At 42.8% G+C, this 26,968-nt stretch overlaps 1 protein-coding gene across 1 annotated transcript; it reads left to right on the top strand.

Moving 5' to 3' along the window:
- Positions 1-217: 217 nt before the first annotated feature.
- On the top strand, positions 218-20,143 carry xylt2 (xylosyltransferase II). Its single transcript, XM_034212991.1, has 11 exons — positions 218-396; positions 7,105-7,636; positions 8,084-8,259; positions 11,109-11,311; positions 12,900-12,980; positions 13,319-13,535; positions 13,782-13,958; positions 15,049-15,305; positions 15,878-16,073; positions 16,720-17,053; positions 18,721-20,143. The coding sequence occupies exons 1-11, from the start codon at positions 223-225 to the stop codon at positions 19,041-19,043; spliced, it is 2,670 nt and encodes an 889-aa protein (XP_034068882.1). The 5' UTR covers positions 218-222; the 3' UTR covers positions 19,044-20,143.
- The last annotated feature ends 6,825 nt before the right edge of the window (positions 20,144-26,968 follow it).

Below are 26,968 nucleotides of genomic sequence, written 5' to 3'. Positions count from 1 at the left end.
ACATGACACGGTATGTATTATTATTATTATTATACATGAATATAACATTCATTTTCTTTGCAGGCGTCCCTTCATCCAAACAACAACATAGACATGATGACTTTCTAATTTCGTATAAGAAATACACAATATAAAGCCAGCTAATTACAAGTTTTATTTTGAAGTGAAATTTTGCAGCAACCTGAGGATGGCGAGCGACACCGCGTGCACGCGCAGTTCAGAATGTGCCGTGCACGCGCTCCCCGTCCAACGGGAGTTGAAAAAATGGTGGCCAGCGCTCGAGTTCAGAAGCTGCTCCGACGATACAAACTAGCGATAGCCGCCGCGTTAACTATCCTCCTGGTCCAGGGGCTTGTGGTATGGAGTCTGAGAAGTCTGGAAGAGGGCGAGGCAGAGGTGAGTCTGTCCGGGGATTTCTGACACGACACTGATATGGTTGGATTTGTAATTGTAGCCGTTAGCGCTTAGCCTAGCTTCCCTATGTGTTATGATACGGTAACGATTAGCATGTTCTAGCTAATTTAGCAGTTCGGGAACAGCGCCGCTATTCCGGATTCGGGATTCCGAACTGGTTCCCCAATCAACTGGTTTACAGAGGTGGGGGGCGTGGCCTTCGACTGAAATACACATTTTGATCGCTTCTTCTGTCGTTTACATACATCTTTTGGTATACTTCAGACAGCCTCCAAGTGAAGCACACGTTGTTTACTCAGAGTTTGAAAGCAGCGTGGAGAAGTCTTCAGCTGTGAACTGTAAACTGTGATCCTCTCAGGTAAACATCCGCCCAGGTTAAACTGTGTTACGATTTCTGTGGCTATCTACCAGCGATCATGTTTAATATGAAACACACACATGTATCCCTTATAAAAACAGTATTCTGCAGCACTCATCCAGATAAGATGTGACTGTTAACTCGTTTTGCAAAGATAGCAGCAGAAATGTCATTGGACTTAGACTTTAAAATGCTGATGGGTCATTAATGTTGGTCTCGGCAAACAATATTAGGAATCCTCTATTCAAACATAATATTCAGTGTCCATCGACATGAAAATAACAAAAAAGTTCATGCTGGACTCAAACCCGAGTCCCAACAGCACAAATCACTCGGGCCATGCGCGTTACTGGAGCGCCACGGATCTACACAAAGTATTACACCACCACACTTTAATGTCTTCGATGAACCTTGTTAAAAAGTTCCAGAAAGATGCAACCCGACCATCATTTATAATGTGAGCGGATGTATCTACACTTCTAATATACATATTATAGTAGGCATTTGGATACAAGCGTCAGGTAAATGGAATGTCATGTAATGTAATTGACGTGAGTGTTTTGAACACACTTATTTAATTTATGATTCTCCATAAGGTGCCATGTTGAGTTGTGGCGCACTCATAACGCGCAGGACTTGCGTGATTTTTGCTGTTGGGACTCGGGTTTCAGTCCAGCTTGAACTTTTTTGTTATTTTCATGTCGATGGACACTGAATTATTCCTAATATTGTTTGCCGAGACCAACATTAATGACCCATCAGCATTTTAAAGTCTAAGTCCCTGCACATGCAGCAATGACATTTCTGCTGCTATCTTTGCAAAACGAGTTAACAGTCACATGTTATCTGGATGAGTGCTGCAGAATACTGTTTTTATAAGGGATACATGTGTGTGTAGTCTTTCATATTAAACATGATCGCTGGTAGATAGCCACAGAAGTCGTAACACAGTTTAAGCTTGGGGGGTCCCATTTTTCCCTGGGCGGATGTTTACCTGAGAGGATCACAGCTGAAGACTTCTCCACGCTGCTTTCAAACTGTGAGTAAACAACGTGTGCTTCACTTGGAGGCTGTCTGAAGGTGTACACAGGTCTCAGATGGACTTGGTATCACATTAGGAACGATATTCAGTAATTAGTCTGGCAACAATAGCTGGTTTAAATGATTTATTGGAGCTTGCAACGTTTTGAACAGACATCCCCAGTCAACTCGTTTTTCTTTTTGTAGTCCCCGCTGTTCGCGTCCGGATATCTCCATTGTAACCACAACCTCACACACTGGTACTGAATGTGCATCAAAGTGTTCCTATCCAGCCAAATATACCAAAAGATGTATGTAAACGACAGAAGAAGCGATCGAAATGTGTATTTCAGTCGAAGGCCACCTCTGTAAACCAGTTGATCGGGGAACCAGTTAATCCAGAACACCGCTCCGAAACATTTCAGTACAACTGGACCAGCCCTGTGTATCTGTCTTTATGTATTTTGTGTATACATGTCTATATGTCTGTTTGTCACAGAGTACCAGACGTATACAGCACTGTTTCCCAGGTTACATGCTCATATCTAAGAAATTAACGGTATTGATAGCAGGGGTTGAAAGTAACTAAGTACATTTTATTCAAGTATTACTTAAGTACTTTATTGACATATTTGTACTTGTATGTAATGCTCCTTTATACTTCTACTACACACAATTTCATTGGCAATTATTGTACTTTTTACTCCACTCACAGTTGCTTTGTACTTAAAAACACATGATATGCTGATATTAGTATAAAGCAGTACTACTAATCTACACAGTATTTCAAGCATCTACATTTGGTCGACTCTACATGAAGAGAATACGACACTAACATCCTGCTACTTGAATGTATACAAACAAGATACAATAATAACCATAATTCTCCACACTGGTGTTTGCCACTACATTTCATTTTGATGGACAGCTTCACTAAACAGACACACCATTCGTTAACATGGGAGTTTAAAGGAGGTCTATGACGTGATGCAACCTTTTGAGAGCATGTGATTCGGTTATGATTCATTGATCATAAACAGATCATCAACATGAACTGGCTTACATTCGTCATATAGCTCTCCCAAGATACTCAGCATCTGTTTTACTGTTTGTTTATTTTATATACACCAGAGGCCTTTCTGAAATGTACTAAGCTTTGAGTCAAACTAGGGATGCTCGATTATGGCAAAAATCATAATCTCGATTATTTGGGTCAATAATTGATATCAAGATTATTAAAAACGATTACCCATTTACTTTGAAAACATCAATTTATTGGAGAATTTTGTTTTGAACAGTATGTTTTTATCAGTTGATTACCCTGAACTTTAAGTATAATTAAACTGAAAAAACAATAATTATAAAAAAAAAAAAAAAAAAAGATTAATAAAAAAAAAATCGTTTTATTTCGATTACATTGTTTTCGTAATCGTTGCAAGCCATAATTGTAATTGCGATTTAAAATACGATTAATTGAGCAGCCCTAAGTCATACCCAGATACTAAAAGTAGGGGAATATCCTAGGGATAAAGTCTACAGTTGAGCAAAGAGTTGCCTTTACTTCTTACTGAAATCATGAAACCTGTCCCCTGTGTGAAGCTTATCTCTGGGTCTCCCGTGCACACCTGGACTTACTACCCTGAGGCAGTACCTGTTCCCTTTCCCCCCTCCAAATGAGGTCAAATCAGTTTCTTAACAGATGTGTGACCCGTTGAGGAACTGTGCGCGTTCAGGAGTAATGCACTCTGATCCTGATAGAGTCGCAGGAATGCAAGCTGAAACCTGAGTTGGGAAATGTGCCGTCTCCCTATCATGATATGAAAAGCGGCGATGTGTACAATGTTCCTCCCGACGTACATAGATTTCAGATCTGTGCCTGGAGGGAAGAGAAGGAAGCAGATGTCGATGCGGTGGCTCCACTGGAGGAAGAAGTTTGACCCAGAGAGGGAAAAGAGGAATCGGTAGTGACAATGATGTCGACCAATTCACTTAACTGTGAGCTAAACCCTTAACATAAAGCTTATGCTCAGTAAATGACTGATGCAACCTTGGTGAAGTAATCCATTTCCGCTTGGACGCACTTTAACGTCACATTGTGGTGGAACGGGAAGTTTGACATGTCATTCATCTTATTGGAGACCAATGTTTCTTGTGATTTAAAATCCCCCGTTTGCATTATCCGCCTCTAGGCAAGTCATCAAGCTCATCACTAGCTTAAACATGCTCGAGCAGAGAGAGAGAGAGATATCTGTAGCTCACCTGTAAAGGTGCTGACATAGAACTTTCTAATCCTCAACACATAGTATTTGCTTTCCAACGCTTCAGGTCAAAGAAAAAAACCTGCACTGATTTTATTATTAATTCAACTTTCAATTTAGCTTCGTTTGAATAATTGAAAGTTGTAAATGGGTCTCATTCATTCCTAATGTGAACGCTGTGACACTGATGCTCAGCGCACATGTCAGCCTGACATGTTGGCAGACATCTATGCAAATGTCAGCGCATTCTGTGTTTGCAGGATCACATTTCAGGCTTGAAGAATGCATAATAATCATCACTTCAATTTTCAATTTCAATTTTCAATCATTTCCATTTTCATAATTTCACCACCTTCAAAAAACTTACAAAAACTCACCTCTTCAATCTGGCTTTTAATGTGTGATTGTTTTTCTATTATTTGACTTTAACTTTAACTATATATTTATTTGTTGTTCCTTTATTTTATTTTATCTTCACTATATCTGTAAAGCGTCTTTGAGCACCTGTAAAAGCGCTAACAAATTAAATCTATTATTATTATCATCGCTCAACAGTGCATGTTCAGTCGGGGAGTCTTTCCAATGTGGGTAACATGAGCGAGACTCCGTGGATTCCTCCGTGCTCTTTGGTCTCTGCGTTTACTCGCATCTGCTCTAATCAGCGGCTCGCTGAGCACGTGTGAACACAGCCGCGTGCCTTCATATTTAAGGCCCTCGTACAGAAGGGGGAAAAGATTGTGAGGACAGAAGAAGAAGACGACGAGACTGTCATCTTTGTGTCACCCTCTGCTTGGATGTGCCATCCTGCAGAGCTGAGCCCGCGCGGCTGTTTCCTGCTTCAGCAGATGGCGGCGCTGATATGGTTTCACTCCACTTTAATTGGAAAGTAAAGAGGCGGCCTGGCTTGCCTTTGAATCAATAGGTTTTTTTTTGACATGATGGTTAATTAAAAGCTGTGAAAACGAGTGATAAGGGAAATTGAAACATTAGCCCCCGCCGCATGCAACGTCTTCTGTGCGAGAACATTTAGTGCAGCCTAAAAGTGTCTTGACAATTTAAGCTAGCATAAGGCATTGACGATGTTTTCATTAATGGAACAGCTATGAGCCGCCATAGAAAGAAGACATCCCACCACTGCTGGAGAAGATGTGAAATAGTCTTCAGGACTTTGAGAACAAAAGTTTTTATCATAATTATTGGGTTTCTTTGACAGAAATCTGAATTGTCTCATAAAGGACACTCAAGCTCTTTTCAGGTGACATTAAGAACATCAGATTCCTGCCGAAAGCTTACAATAACCAGGTTCCTCAAGTGCATGTAAACTCACTGAAAGAGGCTTGCACCGCAATGACTGGTATGCAACTGGGCTCCACAATGCCTCTCACTGTAATGGGTTTGAGAGTGCGCTGTGTTGGTTGGCAGCTGGTTTATTGCCACTATTTAATCTGGCTCCCTGTCCCACCACGCAGCACCGGTCCCCCTCCTGTTCCCACCGTCTACGGGCTGTCGCCATGCCAGTGGCGTGAAGCGGACTCGCCTGCGTTCCGCTATATCGTCTGACAGAGGCAGAAAGCTCTCAGCCCACTCACTCTCTTTCTTCCTTTTCTCCAAGTGCTCATTTTGAAGAGCCTTTTGTGTGATCCAGTAATCTACTGTGCCAAGGCTGTGATGCTGTTTGGCTAGCAGATTTAAAAAAAGGCTTAAGCACTGCGTTTCTTTTCAAATCCTGCCTTCCATTTCTGTAGGTGTGATATGAGCTCCTCCAGTAAGACGGATTCTCTGTACTCTTGCATTCAAATTGTATGATACTCTTAGACATGGAAACTTTGGTATTTAAGAAACCAAGATGAATGATGGTGGTGCATCTGACACCGTGTCCTCCCGCCATCAACCTGCCACTAAACTGAAATGTTTATAAAAGGTACATTCTCTAGCTTTTATTTATATTGACTTCAATTTTCTAAAGAAGGAACCTATTTTATAAAACATCCTTGCTTATTTTCACTGAACCATAACTATAGGAACGCTTTCTCGACTTAAAGTCTCATTCGGGATGTTACAGCCAAGACATCCAGTTATTTGACACCTGACTTTTTTGTCCTCAAAGCAGATGCATGTAAGAGGATCATGTTGTGACATTAATGGAGTTCATTAATAACAGTTCCAGAGGAGAGTTTTGAGATTTTAAATGTCATGCACGAATCATGAAGTCATCATAAAATGCTTTGATTTATCATATTTCAATACACTGTGTGTGTGTGTGTGTGTGTGTGTTGTGTGTGTGTGTGTGTGTGTGTGTGTGTGTGTGTGTGTGTGTGTGTGTGTGTGTGTGTGTGTGTGTGTGTGTGTGTGTGTGTGTGTGTGTGTGTGTGTGTGTGTGTGTGTGTGTGTGTGTGTGTGTGTGTGTGTGTGTGTGTGTGTGTGTGTGTGTGTGTGTGGTGTGTGTGTGTGTGTGTGTGTGTGTGTGTGTGTGTGTGTGTGTGTGTGTGTGTGTGTGTGTGTGTGTGTGTGTGTGTGTGTGTGTGTGTGTGTGTGTGTGTGTGTGTGTGTGTGGTGTGTGTGTGTGTGTGTGTGTGTGTGTGTGTGTGTGTGTGTGTGTGTGTGTGTGTGTGTGTGTGTGTGTGTGTGTGTGTGTGTGTGTGTGTGTGTGGGTGTGTGTGTGTGTGTGTGTGTGTGTGTGTGTGTGTGTGTGTGTGTGTGTGTGTGTGTGTGTGTGTGTGTGTGTGTGTGGTGTGTGTGTGTGTGTGTGTGTGTGTGTGTGTGTGTGTGTGTGTGTGTGTGTGTACCTTTTTGAACATTAAAGAATGTCAACATGTCACAATAGGACACACACACACACACACACACAGAGGCTCAGCTAAAAATAACCCAGATCAGAGAAATGAAGTAAACACATCCTTCCCTCCAGGGCTGTTGTCGTGTTATTGGTTTACCTAACTTCCTCCCTGGATGTGAATCGACGCCTCCTCCCAGTAGTGTTTGTCCTAGATGTTATTAAAGCAATACATCTGGATTTGAAATGCATTTTTATTTTATTCTTCTCTCTCTCTTCAGAAAAATACACGGCGGTCTAAGCTGCCTGACCACAACAGCCAGGACCCCAAGAGAGACCCGGCTCTTTGGGTGAAGCAGAACTCTTTGTCGGGGCGGGGCCGATGGAGCGGCCGGTCGGAGAGGACGGGGGGCACGGCCGCCAGCGCACTGAGGAGGGGAACCAACCGCAGAGGAGAGAAGCCCAGCGTCAGGGTGAAGGCTCATCAGAACCGGGGGGTAACGGGACCCGGGCTAGAACACGCAGTCCATGACCCGTCCAGCAGCCGTAACTTCAGCGAGACCAGAGGAGGCGCAGACGGGGTGGCGAAGGTTCCGGCCGCCGCCATGCTCGGGGAGCCGGGCAGCGTGGACGGGGCGCACCAGCCCAGCAGCGACTTTGTGCCCAAATGTCACATCACGGGCAAGGACGCGCTGTCCGCCCTGCATCGCGCCGGGTCGCAGCAGTGCCGGCAGGAGATCGCCAACATCGTGTGTCAGCATCATGCCGGGGAGCTCATGCCAGGCGCACTCCCTCAGTTCTGCCCTCAGCTCGGTAAGAACTTCTGAACAGATAACGCTTGAGGTCCAGACAGAATACTTAATACATTTTTACCCTCTGAGAGATTTACAATCAAAATACTTCTCAATAGCTAATTTTCTTGTTCACATTCTCTGAATTCTGTAGTTTGTTTTCCAAATCTTGTTAGAAGCAACCAAGAAACTGTAACGTGTATTTATATTCTTAATACATTAAATAGGGTATAGGGATCGCATTGAGAACAAACAATAGACACACACCTCTGGTTTGTTCATCTGTGGGAATCTTTGTTCAAGGAAAAACTATAGGATGGAAACAAGGGCAAAACAAAGCTATACTTTTCACATATTTGCTTTTATTCAACCTCGATTGAACAGTCTTTCTCAGCACCTAACATATTATTCTTCAAAGCGCTCCACATCCCACAGTCAGTCCTTTTATGTCTCAACCCTCTTTCCACAGGTATATCTAATCCGGTGCAGTCCGTTGGCGAGCTGGACAACAGCCTGCTCAAAGTGGAGAACCCGGTCAGAGTGGCGTTCGTTCTGATGGTCCACGGCCGCGCTGTGCGGCAGCTCAAGCGCCTCATCAAAGCCATATATCACCAAGACCACTTCTACTACATCCATGTGGACAAGGTAAGCCTGCTCTAGTCTGGTTGTGGTCATTTAACATCTTACCAAGGACAACAGTTGAAAATTAGCCTGCTGGCTAATACTGGCTCATTTACAGCAATGTGGATTAATGTGCACTGTCCTTTAATTAAATAAACAAACAAACAAAAGGACCTCACAGTGCCACTGCATTATATCAAATAAGCTTACTGACAAAGCATTATATGTTTTATTTTAAAACTTCAAAATAAAAATCAGTATTCAATAGTCCATATTCCCCAAAAAAAATCACCTTTTATTGAAGTTGAGGATTTTGTTTTTTAAATGTTATTACGTCGTGTTTTATAACAGCTCCATTTTGAAAAAGAAATAGAAGCTTGTATAAAAAATGTGGTACAGACCCGCCTGAAAAAATGTTGACTAGCTGACAGTATTGTTAATTTATACTTAGACGACACATTGGAGGGTGCAATTGGGAACCGGCTTGCTTGGAGCGGACTAGACTGAGCTCTCAAAAGCTTTTACCGGCTAGGTCTTCTTGCATTATGAAGGTTGAATATATCCCGTGGGTCTCACAGTGTGGTAAAGGGGATTAGCCTGGATAGAGTAAAGTGTGGTTATTCTTAGCGGAGGAAAGAGTGTGCTATCATGTGCAGCTAGAAGACTAACGGCTGAGTGGTGATTCTGAGGCTCAGACCTCAGGTGAGTTCAGCGCAGAGAAACACAGACACCTGTCGACAGTGCACCTGTGCAGCCGGAAAGGTTGCTCCTTCCCGGGGAGTTGCTCTGTTCTGCTGCCAAGACGGAGAGAGGCTTACCAGAGGCAGTGATGAATAAGTCCGCACCACAGAAACAACCTCAGACAACCTCACCTCATTTCTCTCTGAGGGCCAGCAGAGAGATGAGGCTGTAAAGCAGGGCAGAACGTACTGGAGGCAGTGGACCTCACGTGAGGGCTGTCACGCTGGTGTCTCCTTTATTAACACACCCACAGATTATTGCAGTGACTTTCTGGTCTAATTTAAGAGTGGTCAGCAAGTGTCACTCTTTATTCATCACGGGTCGGAGACAGTGACACATTGTTTGTGCTTCACTGAACAAAACGATCTGACTTCATGTTGCTGAACAAAGTTTATTTTTCTCTTAAATTGCTCATTTATCGCTTCAGGGACTTTTTAAGTCGTACTCATTTGGAAAAGTGGCTGCTTGTTCATTACTTTGTACTTAATCAAATGTAGATCTAAAGGGACGTTTATAAAGGGTATTTCCAACCTGTCTAATCCTCTAATCTAAACCTATGCAACCTTCAGGCAGAAACCTATTTCATTGTTGTTATTCATTATTCTAGAGCAGTGCTTCTCAAAGTGTGGTCCGCGGACCACTGGTGGTCCGTGAGCGCCCCCTAGTGGTCCGTGAGTATATTGGTACAATTTCACATTTTAAATAAATTAATAAATTAAAGTTTTACGCACTCTCGCGGGAATATTTCCGCAATGGAGCGAGCTTAAGTTTCACTTTCGATGGTATGATATAGCCCAGCGCAACACCTTCATCACACATGTTGCCACTTGTTTGTACCATTTTCAGGCGATTTGTAATCTGTTCTAGAAAAACGATGTGAATTTGGATATTTGTGGAGTTAGGTGGTCCGCGAGTGTTTTTTTATTGGTTAAGTGGTCCTTGGTATCAAAAAGTTTGAGAAACACTGTTCTAGAGCAGTGGTTCTCAACTGGTCAGGCCTCGGGACCCACTTTTTCCTTTGTCAATAAATCGCGACCCGAAGGTTTGAACCACTCAAATCTATTCAACAAAAAATCGTGCTGTAATATATATATATATATATATATATATATATATATGCTTTTCAGCATACGATATTAATGAAAGTGAAGCACAGTGCATACATCCCTTCACAGAACTAAAGAATGCTTTTAAAAAAGGTTTAATGAGAGGATGGAATCAAAGCTGAACTGTCTAACACAAAAAGGCACACATGCTGAAAACCCAAGATTTTTAGAAATACTAACAGATAAACTACGCATTCTGGTACTCTGAGAAGAAAATAGATACATCTATTACTTCCCGACATATTAATAATATGTTCTGCCATTGTTTGTGTTTCACTTTGTTCTGAAGCTGAACTTGCTGCTCCTCACAGAGAGAAGAGCAAAGAGGAGAGAGTCTGTGTGAATTACGTAAGGGTAGATAGCCCCCATTGTTCTGTGACCTGTCAATCATCAAACCGGGGGTCATATTTCATCACGTGTTCATTTTGATCTGAAGTTGTACCCATGGATGTATAAAGAATAGTTGTACTGCAAAGTTATTCTCCCTGGGGACTTCCCAAAGCTAGTTTCTAAAAGCCCAACTCAATGTTTTTAAATGTGTCGTCAATCCAAAACACATATGTTCAGTTGTTATATGACATTAATCAAAGAAAAGCAGGACTCCTTATATTTTAATTGGGTAGAAACTTTAATTATTTGGAAACATTTTTACAAACACTTTTATAATTGATGGAATATGAAAACATTTAACTTGTAACTGCATAACGCTCGACTTAACTCTTTGACCTTTCTCGTTCCTCCCCTCTTTAATCTCAGTTCTGTCTAACTGTTGCCATTTCAGAAGAAAATATGATGCAAAGCTAAACTAACCATCACAATGTTCTCTATCCATCGTCATGGTGTCCCACAAGTCGCAGCATCACTGTTCTTCTGCATAGATCAAAGTCTCTTTCAACTCGAGCCAGAATTGTGTGGCGGTCTTGTCACAGCTGAATACCTGCGGGAACAGCATTACACTTGTGCTGCAGAGAGAGACACAGTGTTCCCTCATTTCAACTGCTCAACCTTTTGCTTTGAATTCTCCAGCGCTCGGGCTACCTGCATCGGGAGGTGCTGCAGATCGCCCAGCAGTACCCCAACATCCGCACCACGCCCTGGAGGATGGTCACCATCTGGGGAGGGGCCAGCCTCCTGAAGGCCTACCTGCGCAGCATGCAGGACCTGCTCAACATGCTGGACTGGAAGTGGGACTTCTTCATCAATCTGAGCGCTACTGATTTCCCCACCAGGTCAGCAGAGTAACAGCGCCGTGTTAGTGTGGAGGAATGGAGTCACAGAGTGTTGAGAGTAGAGTCTCCCAACGGCACATAAGATGATTGCTAGTGTTTAACCACGGGTGAATTATGTCCTTAGAGTCCACAACTTAGTTATGTGACTTCCTTAGTTCTCACGTACCCTGCATAGCTTTATGCTTTTGGAGTTGAACCTCAATGTGGTTAAAGATTGGCCCCAACTCCACAAAAATATCTCCAGTGCAAATACTTGTTTTCTGCATCCTGTCTTGACAATATTTCCAGTTTGTGTTCAGTGGATATCAGAGTTGCCTTTTTCATGGTGGCTTAAATCTTTCAATACTGCATGGACATTTGATTCCTTCGCAGACTGACTGTAACATGAGCAGCTGCCATGGCATATGCTTGATAAAAGGAATGGTCTGGTAGCAGCATTAAATGGATTGTTTTATTCACTGAATCACAGAGCTGGCAGTAAATATTCCTCTTTGTTGCTCTTCAGCTTTTGCTGGATTTCTGGGGCTGCTATGATTGGTTGGATGCACCCAGACAATGCTCTGTCAACCACATCCTGTCCACAGTGGCTCATTTCATTTTTCCTTTTCCATCAACACAATGTTACAGTGTTTGTTCAAATCGATTCTGTTGCAATAGCTGCTATTTATAAAATGTTAGTTTATATAGAGTATATACGACAATAAAGCTATGTTAATTGTCACGTCACGTCGTGTCACGTGACTTGAATTTTGAATTGAGCCGTCCCTTATAGATACTATCTCTTTACGTATTAGTGATGGGAATTCCGGCTCTCTTTAGTGAGCCGGATCATTTGGCTCGGCTCACTTATGGCGCATTTCCACTGCAGCGGGTAGCCCCGTTTAAGCGTCCTTAACCGTCCTCAAGCGGCCAGGCCAGTTTTTGGTGGCCTTTCCATATAGCGTAGTACCGGCTAGCGGGTACTTTTTCCCTCTTTTTCCGGCCCCATAAAATCGTGGTTCCCTCAGACCAGGGCCAGGGCTGAACTAGTGACGTCAACACTCTCGACTGCTGATTGGTCAGAGAGAATCGTCACAAGATCGCGCGCGAGTTCATCCCTAGCGGCGCAGATATATCTAGAAGCAAGCGTGCAGCATTTTTACCAGCATTTTTTCTTCATTTTACCAGTTCACCACGGAGCCTCAGTTTTGCCGCTGCGAGGCTCCGGCGCTCGCAGTTCACACGAGCGCTCCACTAGCACCCCCCGTCAAGGCTCGCCGGCAGTACACTTTCCGTCACAGGAACACGCTTTGCTGGCGGCGAAAAGAATCCCACCAGACTCCTTTGCCCCTCCAACAGAGGGATGTCCTTGTCCTTTTTCCTTTTCCTCATTTCAAGCTATAAAACTCGATCTTCTCTCGAATTATTACTATTTGTGGACGCCCTCGGCTCGAGTTCAGGGCGTTCCGAGCTGAACAAGGGCGTCAAAAGACGGCAATACGCCCCCTGGTGGAAACGCTGCCCTATATGTATTATCAGACCACATTTTCACAGTCTTCTTTTTTGACCTCTCCTCTCCTTTCATTCTCACCTGCTCGCCCTCCTGCAGGACGAATGATGAGCTGGTGTCGTTCCTCTCGCAGCAAAGAGACAAGAACTTCCTCAAGTCCCACGGGAGAGAAAACGCCCGGTGAGTTTGCCAGATGTTAAGAAGCAGACCAGCGCAAACACACATTAGGTTGACGATTTGTATCTTAATTTAATAAGCTGCAATAAAGGGAAAGGGATAGCTTGGATTTAATGTCAGAAATGTGCAGTAACTCGGAGGCAAATGATGCTTGGGGGGGGGAGCAATTAAACGTAATGCTGTTGATATCAAACAAGAGGCAAAAAGCAGCATGACAAAGTGATTCTTCAGCCGTTATTTATTACACCGTGGACAGAAATGGTTATTTTAATCGTGTACTTTGATGAATGCTGCAAAGAGCTCTCAAACGCATCAATTCAAGCTGTGCTTCTGTCTTTAAGGTTTATTAAGAAGCAGGGCCTGAACCGCCTCTTCCATGAGTGTGACAACCACATGTGGCGTCTGGGCGAGCGCAGCATCCCAGAAGGCCTGAAGGTCTCCGGCGGATCTGATTGGTTCGCGCTCACCCGCCGCTTCGTGGAGTACGTCATCAACTCCCAGGATGCCTTGGTGTCAGGGCTGAAGCAGTTCTATACCTACGCTCTGCTTCCCGCTGAGGTAAGTCGGCCTCAGGTGGTGTGTTTATCTCCGGAGACGAGACAGTCTGATACACAAGTCTGTCTCACACTCCCCCGTCAATTCCGCCGCGGAGATAATGTAATACTTTAAGCTCTCAGAGAAGGGTTCACTTGAGTTTATCTGACTGTCTCAGAGGAGGAGCAGCGGTTTGTTGTGTGGGGTTAGAGAGGCGTGACCTTTTTCACTTTAGACTCAGTGGATATAAACGGTTTGTTCTCTCCCCAGTCCTTCTTCCACACGGTGCTGGGGAACAGCCACATGTGCGACACCCTGGTGGACAACAACCTGCGCGTCACCAACTGGAACCGCAAGCTGGGCTGCAAATGTCAGTACAAACACATCGTGGACTGGTGCGGCTGCTCGCCCAACGACTTCAAGCCTCAAGACCTCATCAGGATCCAGGTGAGAGGGACGGCTGCGGAACAACAGCTCATCTATTTCTGTCTTCGGGTTTTTTTGACGTAGCTTGTCGTTTCCCAGTGTCATGTATTTATCAGCCCCACTTTGATGTTCACCATTGGCCTGTACTAAATAATAATATTGGTTATATTTTGGACGTTTGAATTCCTAATCTGAATGCAGCGTCTTTTTTAATCTTTTTAAACCCGATATTTCTGGACAAAGATTTGGATATACTAATATAATTACTGTTATACTATTTGTAGAATTAATTTTCCACTGGTTGCTCCCTATTAGTGGGCACAGGCAGGCATGTGACAAAGCAGCTTACCCATTAAGTTATTAATAACTAATAGAAACTGTAATGTTGTTGATAATCTTCCACCATTGCTTTCCCTCAATCAAACACACCCACATAGCTAACGCCATGCTGGTAGTCCTTTATAATAATAATAATAAGTTTATTTAGTATAGCCCCTTTCACAGAAATACAATTCACAAAGTGCTTCGCAAGAAAGAACAAAAGTTAAAATTAAGACCACAGAAACATGAATACAATAACAACATGTGTGTAATATCGTTAAATAACGTTAATCTAGTTTGAACTCTTGAGGTTTTAAAAGTGGATTTTTCGAAGCTCCATTCAAACACCTTAATAGAAGCTTTGAATGTAAATATTGACTGGAGTTCCAGTAATCCAAAATTCGATTCACAGGTAGCAAATAAGCATGACTCGGACAAGATACGTCTCAGGATAGTTTGTTTGACTCTTTACTTAGACAAAAGGTATCAAATACAAACACATATTTTCTCAGGTCAAAAACGATGTTGCTCTGTGCTTCTTTCTCCTTCTCACACACACCAATCACCAGCAGCTGCCGTCGGCTATAACGTCTCGTAATCACAAACGGCTGCGGTCGTCTATGCCGTCAATTTCACACGGCTGGTTCAAATAAATGATCTAATAGCACTAACAACAAAGGATTATAATATTCAAATATATCAAACTATACATTTTAACATATGGCTCCTACATTGACATTTGCCACAGCCTCAAAGACTTCTTTCTGTTATTCTTTGCTTTCGTCCACAGCAACTGACCCGTCCGACGTTCTTCGCCCGCAAGTTTGAGTCCTCTGTGAACCAGGAGGTCATCGACATCCTGGACACGCACCTGTACGGCCAGTACGCTCCGGGCACCACGGCGCTGAAGGCGTACTGGGAGAGTCTGTTTGAGACGGAGGACGGCCTGGCCGCGCTCAGCGACGCAGCGCTCACCGCGCACACGGCTTTCTTTCGTCTCGGCCTGAGGAACCTGCTGACCCCTCAGAGCACCGTGGACGTCTGCAGGTCCGTCTCTGTTTTATGTCTTGACTTAAAGGTCCCCTATTGTACTGTTTTTCATCAATATATTATAGGTTTCAGATATATACAAAACATGTCTCTGAAGCTCCAAACACCAAACAGATCATTGCAGCATTACCCATAATCCCCTCTGTTTCAGCCCTGTTTCAAAAGTGCTGATTCTGTTACTTTAGATGAAAATAAGGAGCCCCTCCCCACGCCCCTCTGAGAGATATTTGGTTAGAAAAAACACAAAGGTGCTCTAGGAGGAGATTCAGGTGATAAGGTGGGGGGGGGGGTTACCTTGGTTGGTGATTGGCTAATGGTTGCACAAGCTAAAAAATAGTTATGACATCATAAAGTGGCCAAAATCTGATCAGCTCATTTTCAGACAGGTTTTTATAGAAATGGAACAGGACAAAAAGAGAGGGGGTCTTTTTTCCTTAGACTTTCATAGTCTCTTTCCACAGAGGGGACACATGTTGATGTATAAAGGACATGAACAAGTTTATTTTGCATAATAGGTCCCCTTTAATCAATAATCTCTTATGTGTGATTTCTCTTTCCTCTCTCTGCAGGTTTGAACCAGTCGGCTACCCTCTGTCAGTACACGTGTACTTCTATGACGACCGTTTCCAAGGATACCTGATTCGTCAGGAGGTCCAGGCCGCGGGGTCAAAGGTCAGAGAGACGCTGGAGATGTGGGCGGTGCCTCAAGCAACGCTCGTCCTGCAGTCAAACCTGAAGGAGTTTGAAAGGCTCAAGAATCTGGAGGTCAGTGGTATTCTTGTCTGAAAAAAGATCTTCATTATCAGTAAAGGTTATGTCTTTTAATATCAAGGGAGAAGAAGAAAGAAAAAGAAAACTGCTTTACAGGAAGATTCTCTTGCCGATATGAACCAATTAGGGTGCTTTGTCAGGGCTTGATGTGACCAAAACTGGACTTTGAAGCTTAATTAAAATATGTTCATTTTGGGGAGACTAGTTTAGAACATATCCTCTCTCCTTGTCTTCTGATCAAATATGAAAGTCAAAGACTTAGGAGACATTGTTTTGCTGTATGTCATAGGGCTGCTCAATTAATCGTATTTGAATCGCAATCACGATTTTGACTTGCAACGATTATCAAAACGACATAAAACGATTATCTATTTTTAAATTTTTTGGGGTTTTTCAGTTTAATTATACTTAAAGTTCAGGGTAATCAACTGTTAAAAACATACTGTTCAAATAAAAAATTTCAATAAATGGATGTTTTCAAAGTAAATGGATAATCGTTTTTAATAATCGTGATATCAATTATTGACCCAAATAATCGAGATTATGATTTTTGCCATAATCGAGCAGCCCTAGTGTGTCACATGACCTGTTTTCATTTGAGGGCTTATTCACAGATACGTTCCGTCTTCCCTCCCTGCAGATCGGCACAGAGTGGGATCCTAAAGAGAGAATCTTCCGTAACTTTGGCGGCCTCATCGGGCCTCTGAGCGAGCCGCTGGCGGTGCAGAAGTGGGCGCGGGGTCCCAACCTCACGGCCACCATCGTGTGGATCGACCCGGCTCAGGTGGTGGCAGCGTCCTATGACATCACGGTGGATGTGGATGCAGAATACACGCAGTACAAGCCCCCGCTGCAGCGCCCCCTGCGGCCCGGTACCTGGTCTGTGCGCGTGTTGAAGCAGTGGGAGCTCGTGGCCGAGGTCAGCTTCCTCGTCATGCCGCTGACCTTCAAAGACAAGGAGCCGCTGCGCAAAGGTGAGGCGATGATTCCACATTATGTCAGTTTAAAGGATTAAAGCTGCTGTCGCTGTTTTAGACGTTTCTTTATATTAGACAATCCCTATAAAAGACCCTAACAAACAATGCATTAGCCCCTAAAAACATGCAGACATCGTGACTCTACTGCAGGGGTGTCAAACTCAAATACACAGTGGGCCAAAATAAGAAAAATGGGTACTAGTCGAGGGCCGGACTGGTTCAATGTTTATTGCAAAACGTATTGAAATTAACTTATTGCACAGATTAAACCTGGAACTAACAAAGCTTAAATGATTGCCTATAAAAACAACATTAAATAATCAGGTGCATTAATTTCTTATGGCTCTATCTGCAGCTTTTCTGGAGTCATTTCTCATGATTACATTTTCCCACAGGCCAACAACAGCTTCAAAAAAACTATTTCCCTCAAAGAGAAAACCAAACATGCCCTGCTGTCGTGAGAGAAAGTGCAGAAGCAAACATCCATTAAACTCAGTGTGCTGCTCTGTGAAGCTAGTTCAGATACTTGGCATCTCATCTTGGGTGCAAGGTCATCAATGTTTGGGCTCAGGCTCTGAGCTGAGGAAACCCTCAGGATTGAGTGAAGGTGTGCGTGCAATATACCGGCGGGCCAGATCTAATAGTAATTAGAAATTATCCTGCGGGCCGAAATTAAATCCACCACGGGCCGGATTTGGCCCCCGGGCCATGAGTTTGACACATGTGCTCTTTTTTTAAATGTTAACAAAATGGGTCACAAATACATCATTTAGATTTAAAAATCAGCGGCACACAGCAGTTTAGGATTTTCAGAAAATATGTTGGTATTTCCCTGTTATATAAAAAAAAACCTTCTGGGAGTTATTAAGTCTACTACAAGAGAACTAAGTTTGATTAACTCTTTAGCAGGGGGTCCGCGGGGTCTTAAAAAGTATTAAAAGTTGATAAATAAATGTAGTGAAAATGAAGGCTATTAAAAAGTATTAAATGGCATTTTCCAAGGTATTACATTTTGTAGCTTGTTTTCAATAAGTATATAAATGTTCCAAAGAGGTTGTATTCTACAGTGTGCCTGAATGTAATCATTGCGTAGGTGTGTAGTGTGATTCTGTGTAGTTTATTTATGGCATCCCGTTGGATGTGACGTCATCTGAACAGGACATCGCACGCTCACTGCTTGATAGCGCGAAGGTCCGTTTACGCCGGTTGTTAAACAACATCGTTATGGGGAAATGCAAGTTTGCGTCCAAATGGTTGGAAGATAAGGAGGAAGGACAATCAATACTGTATATAGTGAATGTGAGGTAAAGTGTGTCGCCAAGGTAACCGGTTAAAACTCCAAGTGTCTTAAAATGTATGGAAAGGGTCTTAAAAAAGGTCTTAATAGGTATTACATTTGACTTCAGGATTCCTGCATATACCCTGTTTAACATAAAGTAACCAAATAACTCATATGATAAGGACCAGTGGACCCATGACTTTGTCAAGTTAACCTACAAAACCACCTGCAAAGCTCGACCGTGAGACATTACGTCACAGTTTCTGTTTAGGCGTTAGACCCCCAAATGTAAGTTTAAAATCTAAACTTATTTTGAAAGTTCCATTGAATCTATTAAATGTATGTGCCCATTTTTAATTTCTCTTTGTCTCCGAATCCTCTCCAGAAGAGGACAGCTGGCTCCACGCAGGCCCCCCAGGCGACCTGTACCTGGAGCAGAGCTTCCAGCAGCTGAGCTCCGTGCTGAAGCTGCCCCCCCGAGAGGCGGCGGCCCAGGAGGCGCAGCGCAGAGCCCAGCTGGTGGGGCGGCCCCTCCAAGCCTGGGTGGACAGCAGCATCAAAAACTTCTGGGTCACGGGCGGTCTCTGCGCCCCACAGACTTCCTCCTGCCCCGCGGTGGGACTCTGCTCCAAAACCTCCTGGAGCTCCATGTCTCCGGACCCCAAGTCTGAACTGTGCCCGGTGAAAAGTGACGGGAGGATCAGGTAGCGCCCGCAGAGGAGAGACTGTGGACTGAAACTCAAACACAGGCACATACACAGACGACTCCCTGCACTGAGGACCCTCTCAGTGACGGGCTGATAGGAAAGTGACTGCGGGAAATTTGCACATTTCACAGGACTCGTGTGGTTGTTGGTTGAATGGTTATGTTTTAATGGCACACAGTTTGTCAGTCGGGGTCGGAAAGAAATCCTCTGCGCATGTTTAATAGGGAACTCAACAACCTCTTCGTTTCAAAGGGGAATGAAACCTTTTATGCTTATTTATTTTAAAGCATTCATGTGTGAGGCAGATGAAGTGCACTTTACTGTAAGACTGTAATGTTACACAGAGGTCGCTTGGTTACAGCACGAGGAGTCCGATAAGATCCGATCACTTTTATTTAACAGGAGACCCCTGTAGATACCCGAGACCCCCCCCCCCCCCCACCTGCACAGACACATCACGAAATGACCTGAATAAGTCAACGATAAGGAAAGAGCTAGTAGTGGGATTTTATTAATGTGACATATCATTTTTTAACATGTTATTTTTTGTATGTATGTTAGTTTATTTCATCTGGCAGTAAAGTGTTGAGTTGTCTTTGATGCCCGTTGTTGCAAGAAAAAGCCACTCTATTTTTTTTTACATCTGCATCATCAAGGCCGCAGAGAGCCAGGTACAAAACATGAGCGACAGATCTACGAGAAACTCCAGCTATTGGGTCTTAAGATGTTGTGTTAAATGTGGTATTTTAAGTTTATTATTGTGTCATTTTTGGCTCCAGATTTCTTTTAAACTCAATCCAACTTAGCAAGGGGACGAACAATGTATTCAAGTTATAATTAATAGTGTTGATGCCCAGAGTTTTATGAGGAGATTGGGTCAAATGTTCTTAAATAATAGTCGGCCACCATATGAGTTTTCAAGTGACCTTGTTTACCTTGCACAGTACCGTTGCTTCAGTGAAGCCTCAGATGTATGGACATAAAGAGAGCACATGTTATTTTTCTATACTGTTTTGAGTGTGTGTTGTCCGTTCATCTCCAGTGCTCTGTTAAACTATTAAAAACTGCTGTCTAATAATGTTGTACTGACAGTCCCAGATCCTCAGTGTCGTTGGAGCAGACTTTGTGTTATTTAGGAGGATAACGGTCTCTGAGTGCGGCGGTGACTCAGTCTGACGCTGTTCGCCTCGAGAAGAGCTCAAAGACATCCGACTGATGACTCAATCAAAACATCTACGCTTTTTCTTGATTTATCATTTTTCATTGGGATGGTAATTCTTGATGTTTTTTTAATTCCAGATGGACTACATTAACCCTTAGATGCACGAGTGACTGGACCCTACACTCTTCCATAAGTGGGTCAAAAAGGACCCGTATTAGAATAATGTGTTTTTATGCCATTTTTGTCATTTTGGTTAAGAAAAATCACTTGTATAATTTGTAGTATTATATTTTGGTTCACACTAGAAATATTTTATATTTACTTTTTCACTATTTATAATTTTAGACATTTTCTTTACATTTTGAAGAGAAAAAAAAGTCATAGGAAATGCATGCGGGTCATTTTTGACCCTCTTATGGAAGCTTGGGGTAGTAATACAAAAACTACAATTTCTTAAAATTAAAATTTAAAATTTGAATGGCATGATATCCAAAACATGTTTTTTGAGGAATAGCTGGAATATGAAATGATAAAATGTTTTAATTACAAAGATACTTCAAGAAAACCACCTCACCGGGTCAAAAAAGACCCACCATTTATTTTTCTTAACTGTCATCACTTGGGTTTATGAGGTTTCTCATTAAAGACATTAAAGCATAACATTTTATTTTTTTAATGCACTCCTCAATTTTAAGGCATTTGGTTTTCATCGTCCAGGTTTGTTTTCAGATTACTTGAAAGAAAACATCCTTAATTCACATTCAGGGGTTTATTTTGCTTCACTTTGGTTAAGATTTCTCCTAAATGTACAAAAGGTTATCAATAGATTTAGCCTTATTTGCTAATTAATTATAACATTTAACAAAACTTTTAAACCACAAAAATGTTGTCCTAATAGTGTAACTAATCAATGGGGGACATTTGGTATATATTTGTTACTTTTTTCATTTTAATCACTTAACAAATGTCGAATTTAAAAAATCCAACATGTATGGTATTTTTTATTCAAATTGAGTCATTAGCCAAATCTCACATTTTGAACCCGTCTTTATTTAAAGTTCAGTTTTCTGTTCCGAAACATATTCACATATTTGATAATGTCTCATTTCCTGGTGGTATTTATTCATGACATGTTTTGCTACTCACCTGTAGTGCTTCCATTAAAGCAGGTGGAGGTGATGTCAGGAGAAGAAGAGCTCTCCAGGGTGCTGAACACTTCCTTGTTTTCCACTTCATAAATACTGTAAACTAGCTCTGATGTTTCTGATCACATCAATATTTAGTCCTGTTTGTGTCTGTTCAGGATGCACATGCAGAGAAGGAGGGGCGGAGGACACGTAGCAAAGGAAGTTTGAATGTTTATTTTATTTGCAGAAGCTCATCTGTTTTGACCAGGTTAAACCACAGAACAAACAAGATGGATGACGGCTGTGAAACTCAGCAGCAGGAGGAGAGGACGCTGGTGTCTTCGGACAGCGCTTACGGGTCGTCTGCAGTGGACACGGACACAGAGGACGGACAGACCCCCACATCCAACCCCTTCCCCTATAATGAAGACCTGACACACAAGGTAATCAATCATTGCTTCTAGTAATCATGAGGAGAATGTGTCAAATCTGAAATTGAAACGGGGATTAAATTAACAAAAAAGGTAGAAAACCGAGTGGAAATTATTATCTAGCAATTTAACAATATTTTTAAAGTGTGCTCCCTCTGCACATACATTAAAAAACACTGCCAGCTTGTCAAAAAAAACGTCTTCAGGATAACTGGATACTTACTGTAGCTGTGTTAATATACTCCAGCAGAATCAACATGTTTTAATATGGAGTGCTCCATATCATGGCGGCTACAATGAGTGCCATAATATCATATAATAAGTGTTCATAATGAAATAGATATAATAATTAAAAATGATGAATCAATAATTGTCTCTATTACCGACAATTTGGTAAATAAATCAAGAAATGATCAAAGAAAAAATAATTTGACGGCATTTGTTTTGACAATATGACTTATTTGTACGCTTCAAGACCCTCAATAACTCAGCCGTTCAATATTTGCCAAGTAGGCAGAGCATTGTCTGTGAGGCCAGAACAAACTCCTTCTTGCTCAGCAAACACATTTCTGATTATATTTGTTGTTTTGCCGAGTCACCGCCTGCCAGAAACTACAGAGCATACAGATGGCTGGACTCTTTGCAAGCTAGAATAGGCCAATTGGATCTCCAGAACACTTTAAAGTACTTTTAGAAACTGTAACAAAAAGCTGTTTTAGCGAGATATTTCTTTACTCTTTGGTTAACATTAATGTACTGTATAATCCAAAATCTTGTCAGACCGGCTCGTGTTCAGACGTAGAAAAAGAGGAAGAAACGTTGCAAACATGGGAGGATTTGGTTTTATTGAGTTTCTTTTGAGTGTAATAATTGTTCTTAATGTGAAGGCTGAGTTCAGCGTTTAAAGAAAAAGCTGCTGAATGGTTTAGGAAGCATGAAAAAAACCGTTTCCTGTACTCTCTTACTGTTTCTCTCCGAATACACGCTTATTCAAATAATAAGTTGTTGGAGCTAAATGCATATATTTGAAAGAAAAGGTCACAGTATAAGAGCTATCGGCCGTAGAGATGTGTGCCTTCTCTCAAATGTAATCAAACCAGACGGCACCCGTGTTGTGGTTCTTAAAAAAGCCACACATTTTTTTTTAAATTCCAACAGCATTGCCTCTTTCCAAAATGCATGACCCGCTTACTCAAGATAATCCCAAAGCTTGTTGTGAGCAGCTTCTTGGAGGAACAACTCCCTTCAGTCGGTGGATTATGGAGTAAACGGGTCATGAGTTCTGGAAAGAGACATTCCTGTGTTAGAATATTCATCTGAGAGAAGGTAGACATCTCTAAAGCCAATACCTCCAACACTCAAGCAAACACATTAAAGGGGCCCTATAATGCTTGTTTGGGTTTTCCCTTTCCTGTAGTGCCTTATATGTTTTAGTGCATGTAAACGGTCTGCAAAGGCTAAAATCATTGGACTACTTTGTTTACACCATGTAACACTTGCCCTTCTATTGGTTAGCGCTCCAACACATTGTACGTGATAAGCTAAGGGGCGGGACAATCTCTAAGCGGTTGACCAACCGCAACAGAGCCGGCCAGCTAACCAATCAGAGCAAACTGGGCTCTGGTTTCAGACGCAGGGTGAAAAGAGGTTCTGCAGCACAGGCAGTATGAGGAAACAATAAAGCATGGAGACATGTCCCAGTAGAAGCACTAAATACTAACCTGAAAGTGAGCAGAATATGGCCCCCTTCAACTCATTTTGTATGATCAATGCCACTCAAATACACTCAAACAACTTGTCGAAATGTCATGTTGCCATGGAGACATGTTCAGCATCTCTACTCCTGCAATAAGGCCCTGTACAAAGTGAACCCCCCCCCCACTGTCACCTCCATCATCACTCGGTGCATCCACACAGTCCCACATGTGCTTCCTGGAGATAAAGGCCCCCTCACTCCTGCTTTGTTCTCCGACAGTTTGTCCTGAGAACGATTACATGCCAGTATTACAAATTAATGAGGGGACGCATTAAATAGTCAAATGTTGATTTCATGCTGGCCAGCTTAACACTGCACAACACGCTGTGAGTCATGCACACATAGTGCATCATGAGGACTTAAGGGCCCGGTTTGTGCAAACTCACACTGTGGGAAATAAACATGTCTGTGAATGCCTTTAATTCAGAAGAGCAACAATATAATCCTATATTATTTATAAACACTACTGTATGCTTTGTCTGAAACGTCATTGTCTGTTTGCTGGATTTCTGAAGCTTATATCTGTATTTTCAGCATTAAGAATATTGTTTTACTCATCGTTTAAAATACATCTTCAAAGAGAGCAAACCCTCTCCTTAAAGCCGCAGAGAGCCTTTGATTTTCTTCTTGTTTATCTGCTCAAACTGTCACCATTCTGCGTTTTTAATGGAATAGCAGAGTCGAATGTGCCCAACTGGTGGATGTCGGTGATTAGAGTGTGCGTTTCAGAGCGCTGCGTGTGATGCTGCGCTGCATGGGGGCTCTTTGAGAGCGCAGATAAGAGGCAGCGGGGTCGAGAAGGAGGAGCAGGAGGATGGGTGGGGGGGGGGGTGATAAATGTCAACAAGGAGGCAAGCGTCTGCTGCTGAGGAGCTCCGGGCTGGACGCCTGCACCGCGGCACCCGAGGAGGCGATAACCATGGCGACAAGCAGGCCGATTGATGCCCACGTCCAGAGCTTTGGTGGCAAGTCGCAGCACATCCCTGCGGGGGAGACGCATGACCCCCGGACATGAGAACTGTGTCATATCGTGTGTGTGTGTGTGTGTGTGTGTGTGTGTGTGTGTGTGTGTGTGTGTGTGTGTGTGTGTGTGTGTGTGTGTGTGTGTGTGTGTGTGTGTGTGTGTGTGTGTGTGTGTGTGTGTCCTATTGTGACATGTTGACATTCTTTAATGTTCAAAAAGGTTTACATTTGTTCTTATTTAGAGAGATGTATTGGCAGGAATGTAATAGTATGATCAGTACTACTTTCTTCTGTTCTATAATCACCCGAAACAAAGCATTGTTTTATTTTTGTTAGCGTAATGTGTACAAGTGAAGGGCAAGGTAAAGAGAGATAGCGGTATGAATAAAAGCAGCCTTCTTTGATACAGTTACACAGTATTGGACACACACACACACAGATTTCTACTGTGTATCTTTCTTTGCAGAGATGAAACAATAGGTTGTTTGAAGCGAATGTTTTCAACCTTCTGTATCCCTCCAATCAGGGCACAACACTCACTAGCAAGTGAAGTAGGGGTTGTTTGAGGAGACGATGGTGTTGCACTTGCCAGAGTGATGCATTGTCTTCTTCCCAGTTCAGTGCTCCACGGTGCCCTTCCCTTCTTGGAGGCATCAGACATCACATGTTATTACAGAACAGAGAGCTGTGCCCTGATCAACAGATGTGCATTAACACACACACACACACACACACACACACACACACACACACACACACACACACACACACACACACACACACACACACACACACACACACACACTATGTTCCCACTCACAGTGCACTGGCCTCAGGCAGTTAGCGGGGAAACCTGACGTTGCATCTCTCTGCAGACCATCCTCGTGGGGGACAGCGGCGTGGGCAAGACCTCCCTGCTGGTTCAGTTCGACCAGGGCAAGTTCCTCCCAGGATCCTTCACTGCCACCGTGGGCATCGGCTTCACAGTGAGTCCACACACACTTCCTGTCCCCCCCACACCCTCCCTCGCATGTTTTCATCTTCCCTGAGCCAATCTTCTCTGGGTCTCTGCTGTGTGAGTCCAGCATGTATCAGTTGTTTCCTCCTGTGTGGGATGTTGCATCTTCTCACTGCATTCATTACACTGCCTTAACACTGTGTGTGTGTGTGTGTGTGTGTGTGTGTGTGTGTGTGTGTGTGTGTGTGTGTGTGTGTGTGTGTGTGTGTGTGTGTGTGTGTGTGTGTGTGTGTGTGTGTGTGTGTGTGTGTGTGTGTGTGTGTGTGTGTGTGTGTGTGTGTGTGTGTGTGTGTGTGTGTGTGTATTATTATGGTTAATGATGCCACTGCTTCTGAAGACAGTACTGCTAATTAAGGTCCTTTGCTGCTGGATGTTTGCAGCGGAGGAGAGTGATGTAACGCTGTGTGACATGTTGAGGGGGAGGTGCACTCTGTGTGGCAAGTGGTAGAAAAAAAGGAGACAAACAGGAAAGATGCATATGGTGCTCATTTAATGTGTGATTCTTCCGCTGCGATCACTTTGGCTTTGTGTCAGTGCCATTACAGCAGCACAGGAGGAACGAGGACATCTGGGTGGAAGTCTTGCATTAGCAGAGGATTGTGCTGGAGTATGATTCAAGCTTCAAAAGACCCTGGGGAGAAATGCACCACATAAACAGCAGAAGTGTCTGCAAATACACTTATCATTATTTGGTTATTTTTGTTGCTGTGCAGGTGCTCAGAATAAAGTGCCTTATATGCACTGAAGGTTAACATCCATCAAGCGTGTGTTGCTCGGGCTCACTCGGCTAGAATAAACTTTAACCTTTTAAAGCTTTCTTTGCCTTCAAGCCCTTCTGTTTACTCGAGGACTAGAGAATTGAAGGATCATCTTTTGCCATTTTGCAGGATTGCACTACGATATGCACACAAACAACATGACAAACAATATTATTCATGGTATTTTATTCCTGTTGTGCATTTTTTCCATTTGCCATAGGATGAATAAAGGGAAAAAAACAATGCTGGATTTTCTTGGAAGATAATATTTTTTTCCACATCAGGGAATTGTTATCATACACTGATAAATGTAATAAATTAATGACAACATGCTGTTCATCTGAGAGCTTCATTCATGATCAAATCAAGCATTCAATCAGCTCCATATATACATGTTTCATCGGCTCATGTCAGACGGGGGGAGCTGAAGCCGCTGGCACTGAGAGATGAGTTCAGTCAAATAATGACATGTTATATAACATAAATGAAATCTGATCGTGGCCATGAGCCCTGTCACCGCTGAGGAGGGGAGCCTTGAACACTGGGGGGAGACAAACTCTGGAAAGATTCATTTTTCAGACAAACCATTTTAGACATGACTGACAAGCTCATTCATTGAACAAATGTGGAATATTGTTTATACATTTTGATAAGAAGATAAGTGGGATCATTGTTTTTATGTTGTGGGGAGGGATGGTAAAGAACAAATGT

The sequence above is a fragment of the Gymnodraco acuticeps genome, unplaced genomic scaffold, assembly GCF_902827175.1.
Source record: "Gymnodraco acuticeps unplaced genomic scaffold, fGymAcu1.1, whole genome shotgun sequence".
Lineage (NCBI taxonomy): Eukaryota > Metazoa > Chordata > Actinopteri > Perciformes > Bathydraconidae > Gymnodraco > Gymnodraco acuticeps.
The sequence above is the reverse complement of the archived record's forward strand: the minus strand, read 5'-3'. Positions and strand labels throughout refer to the sequence as shown.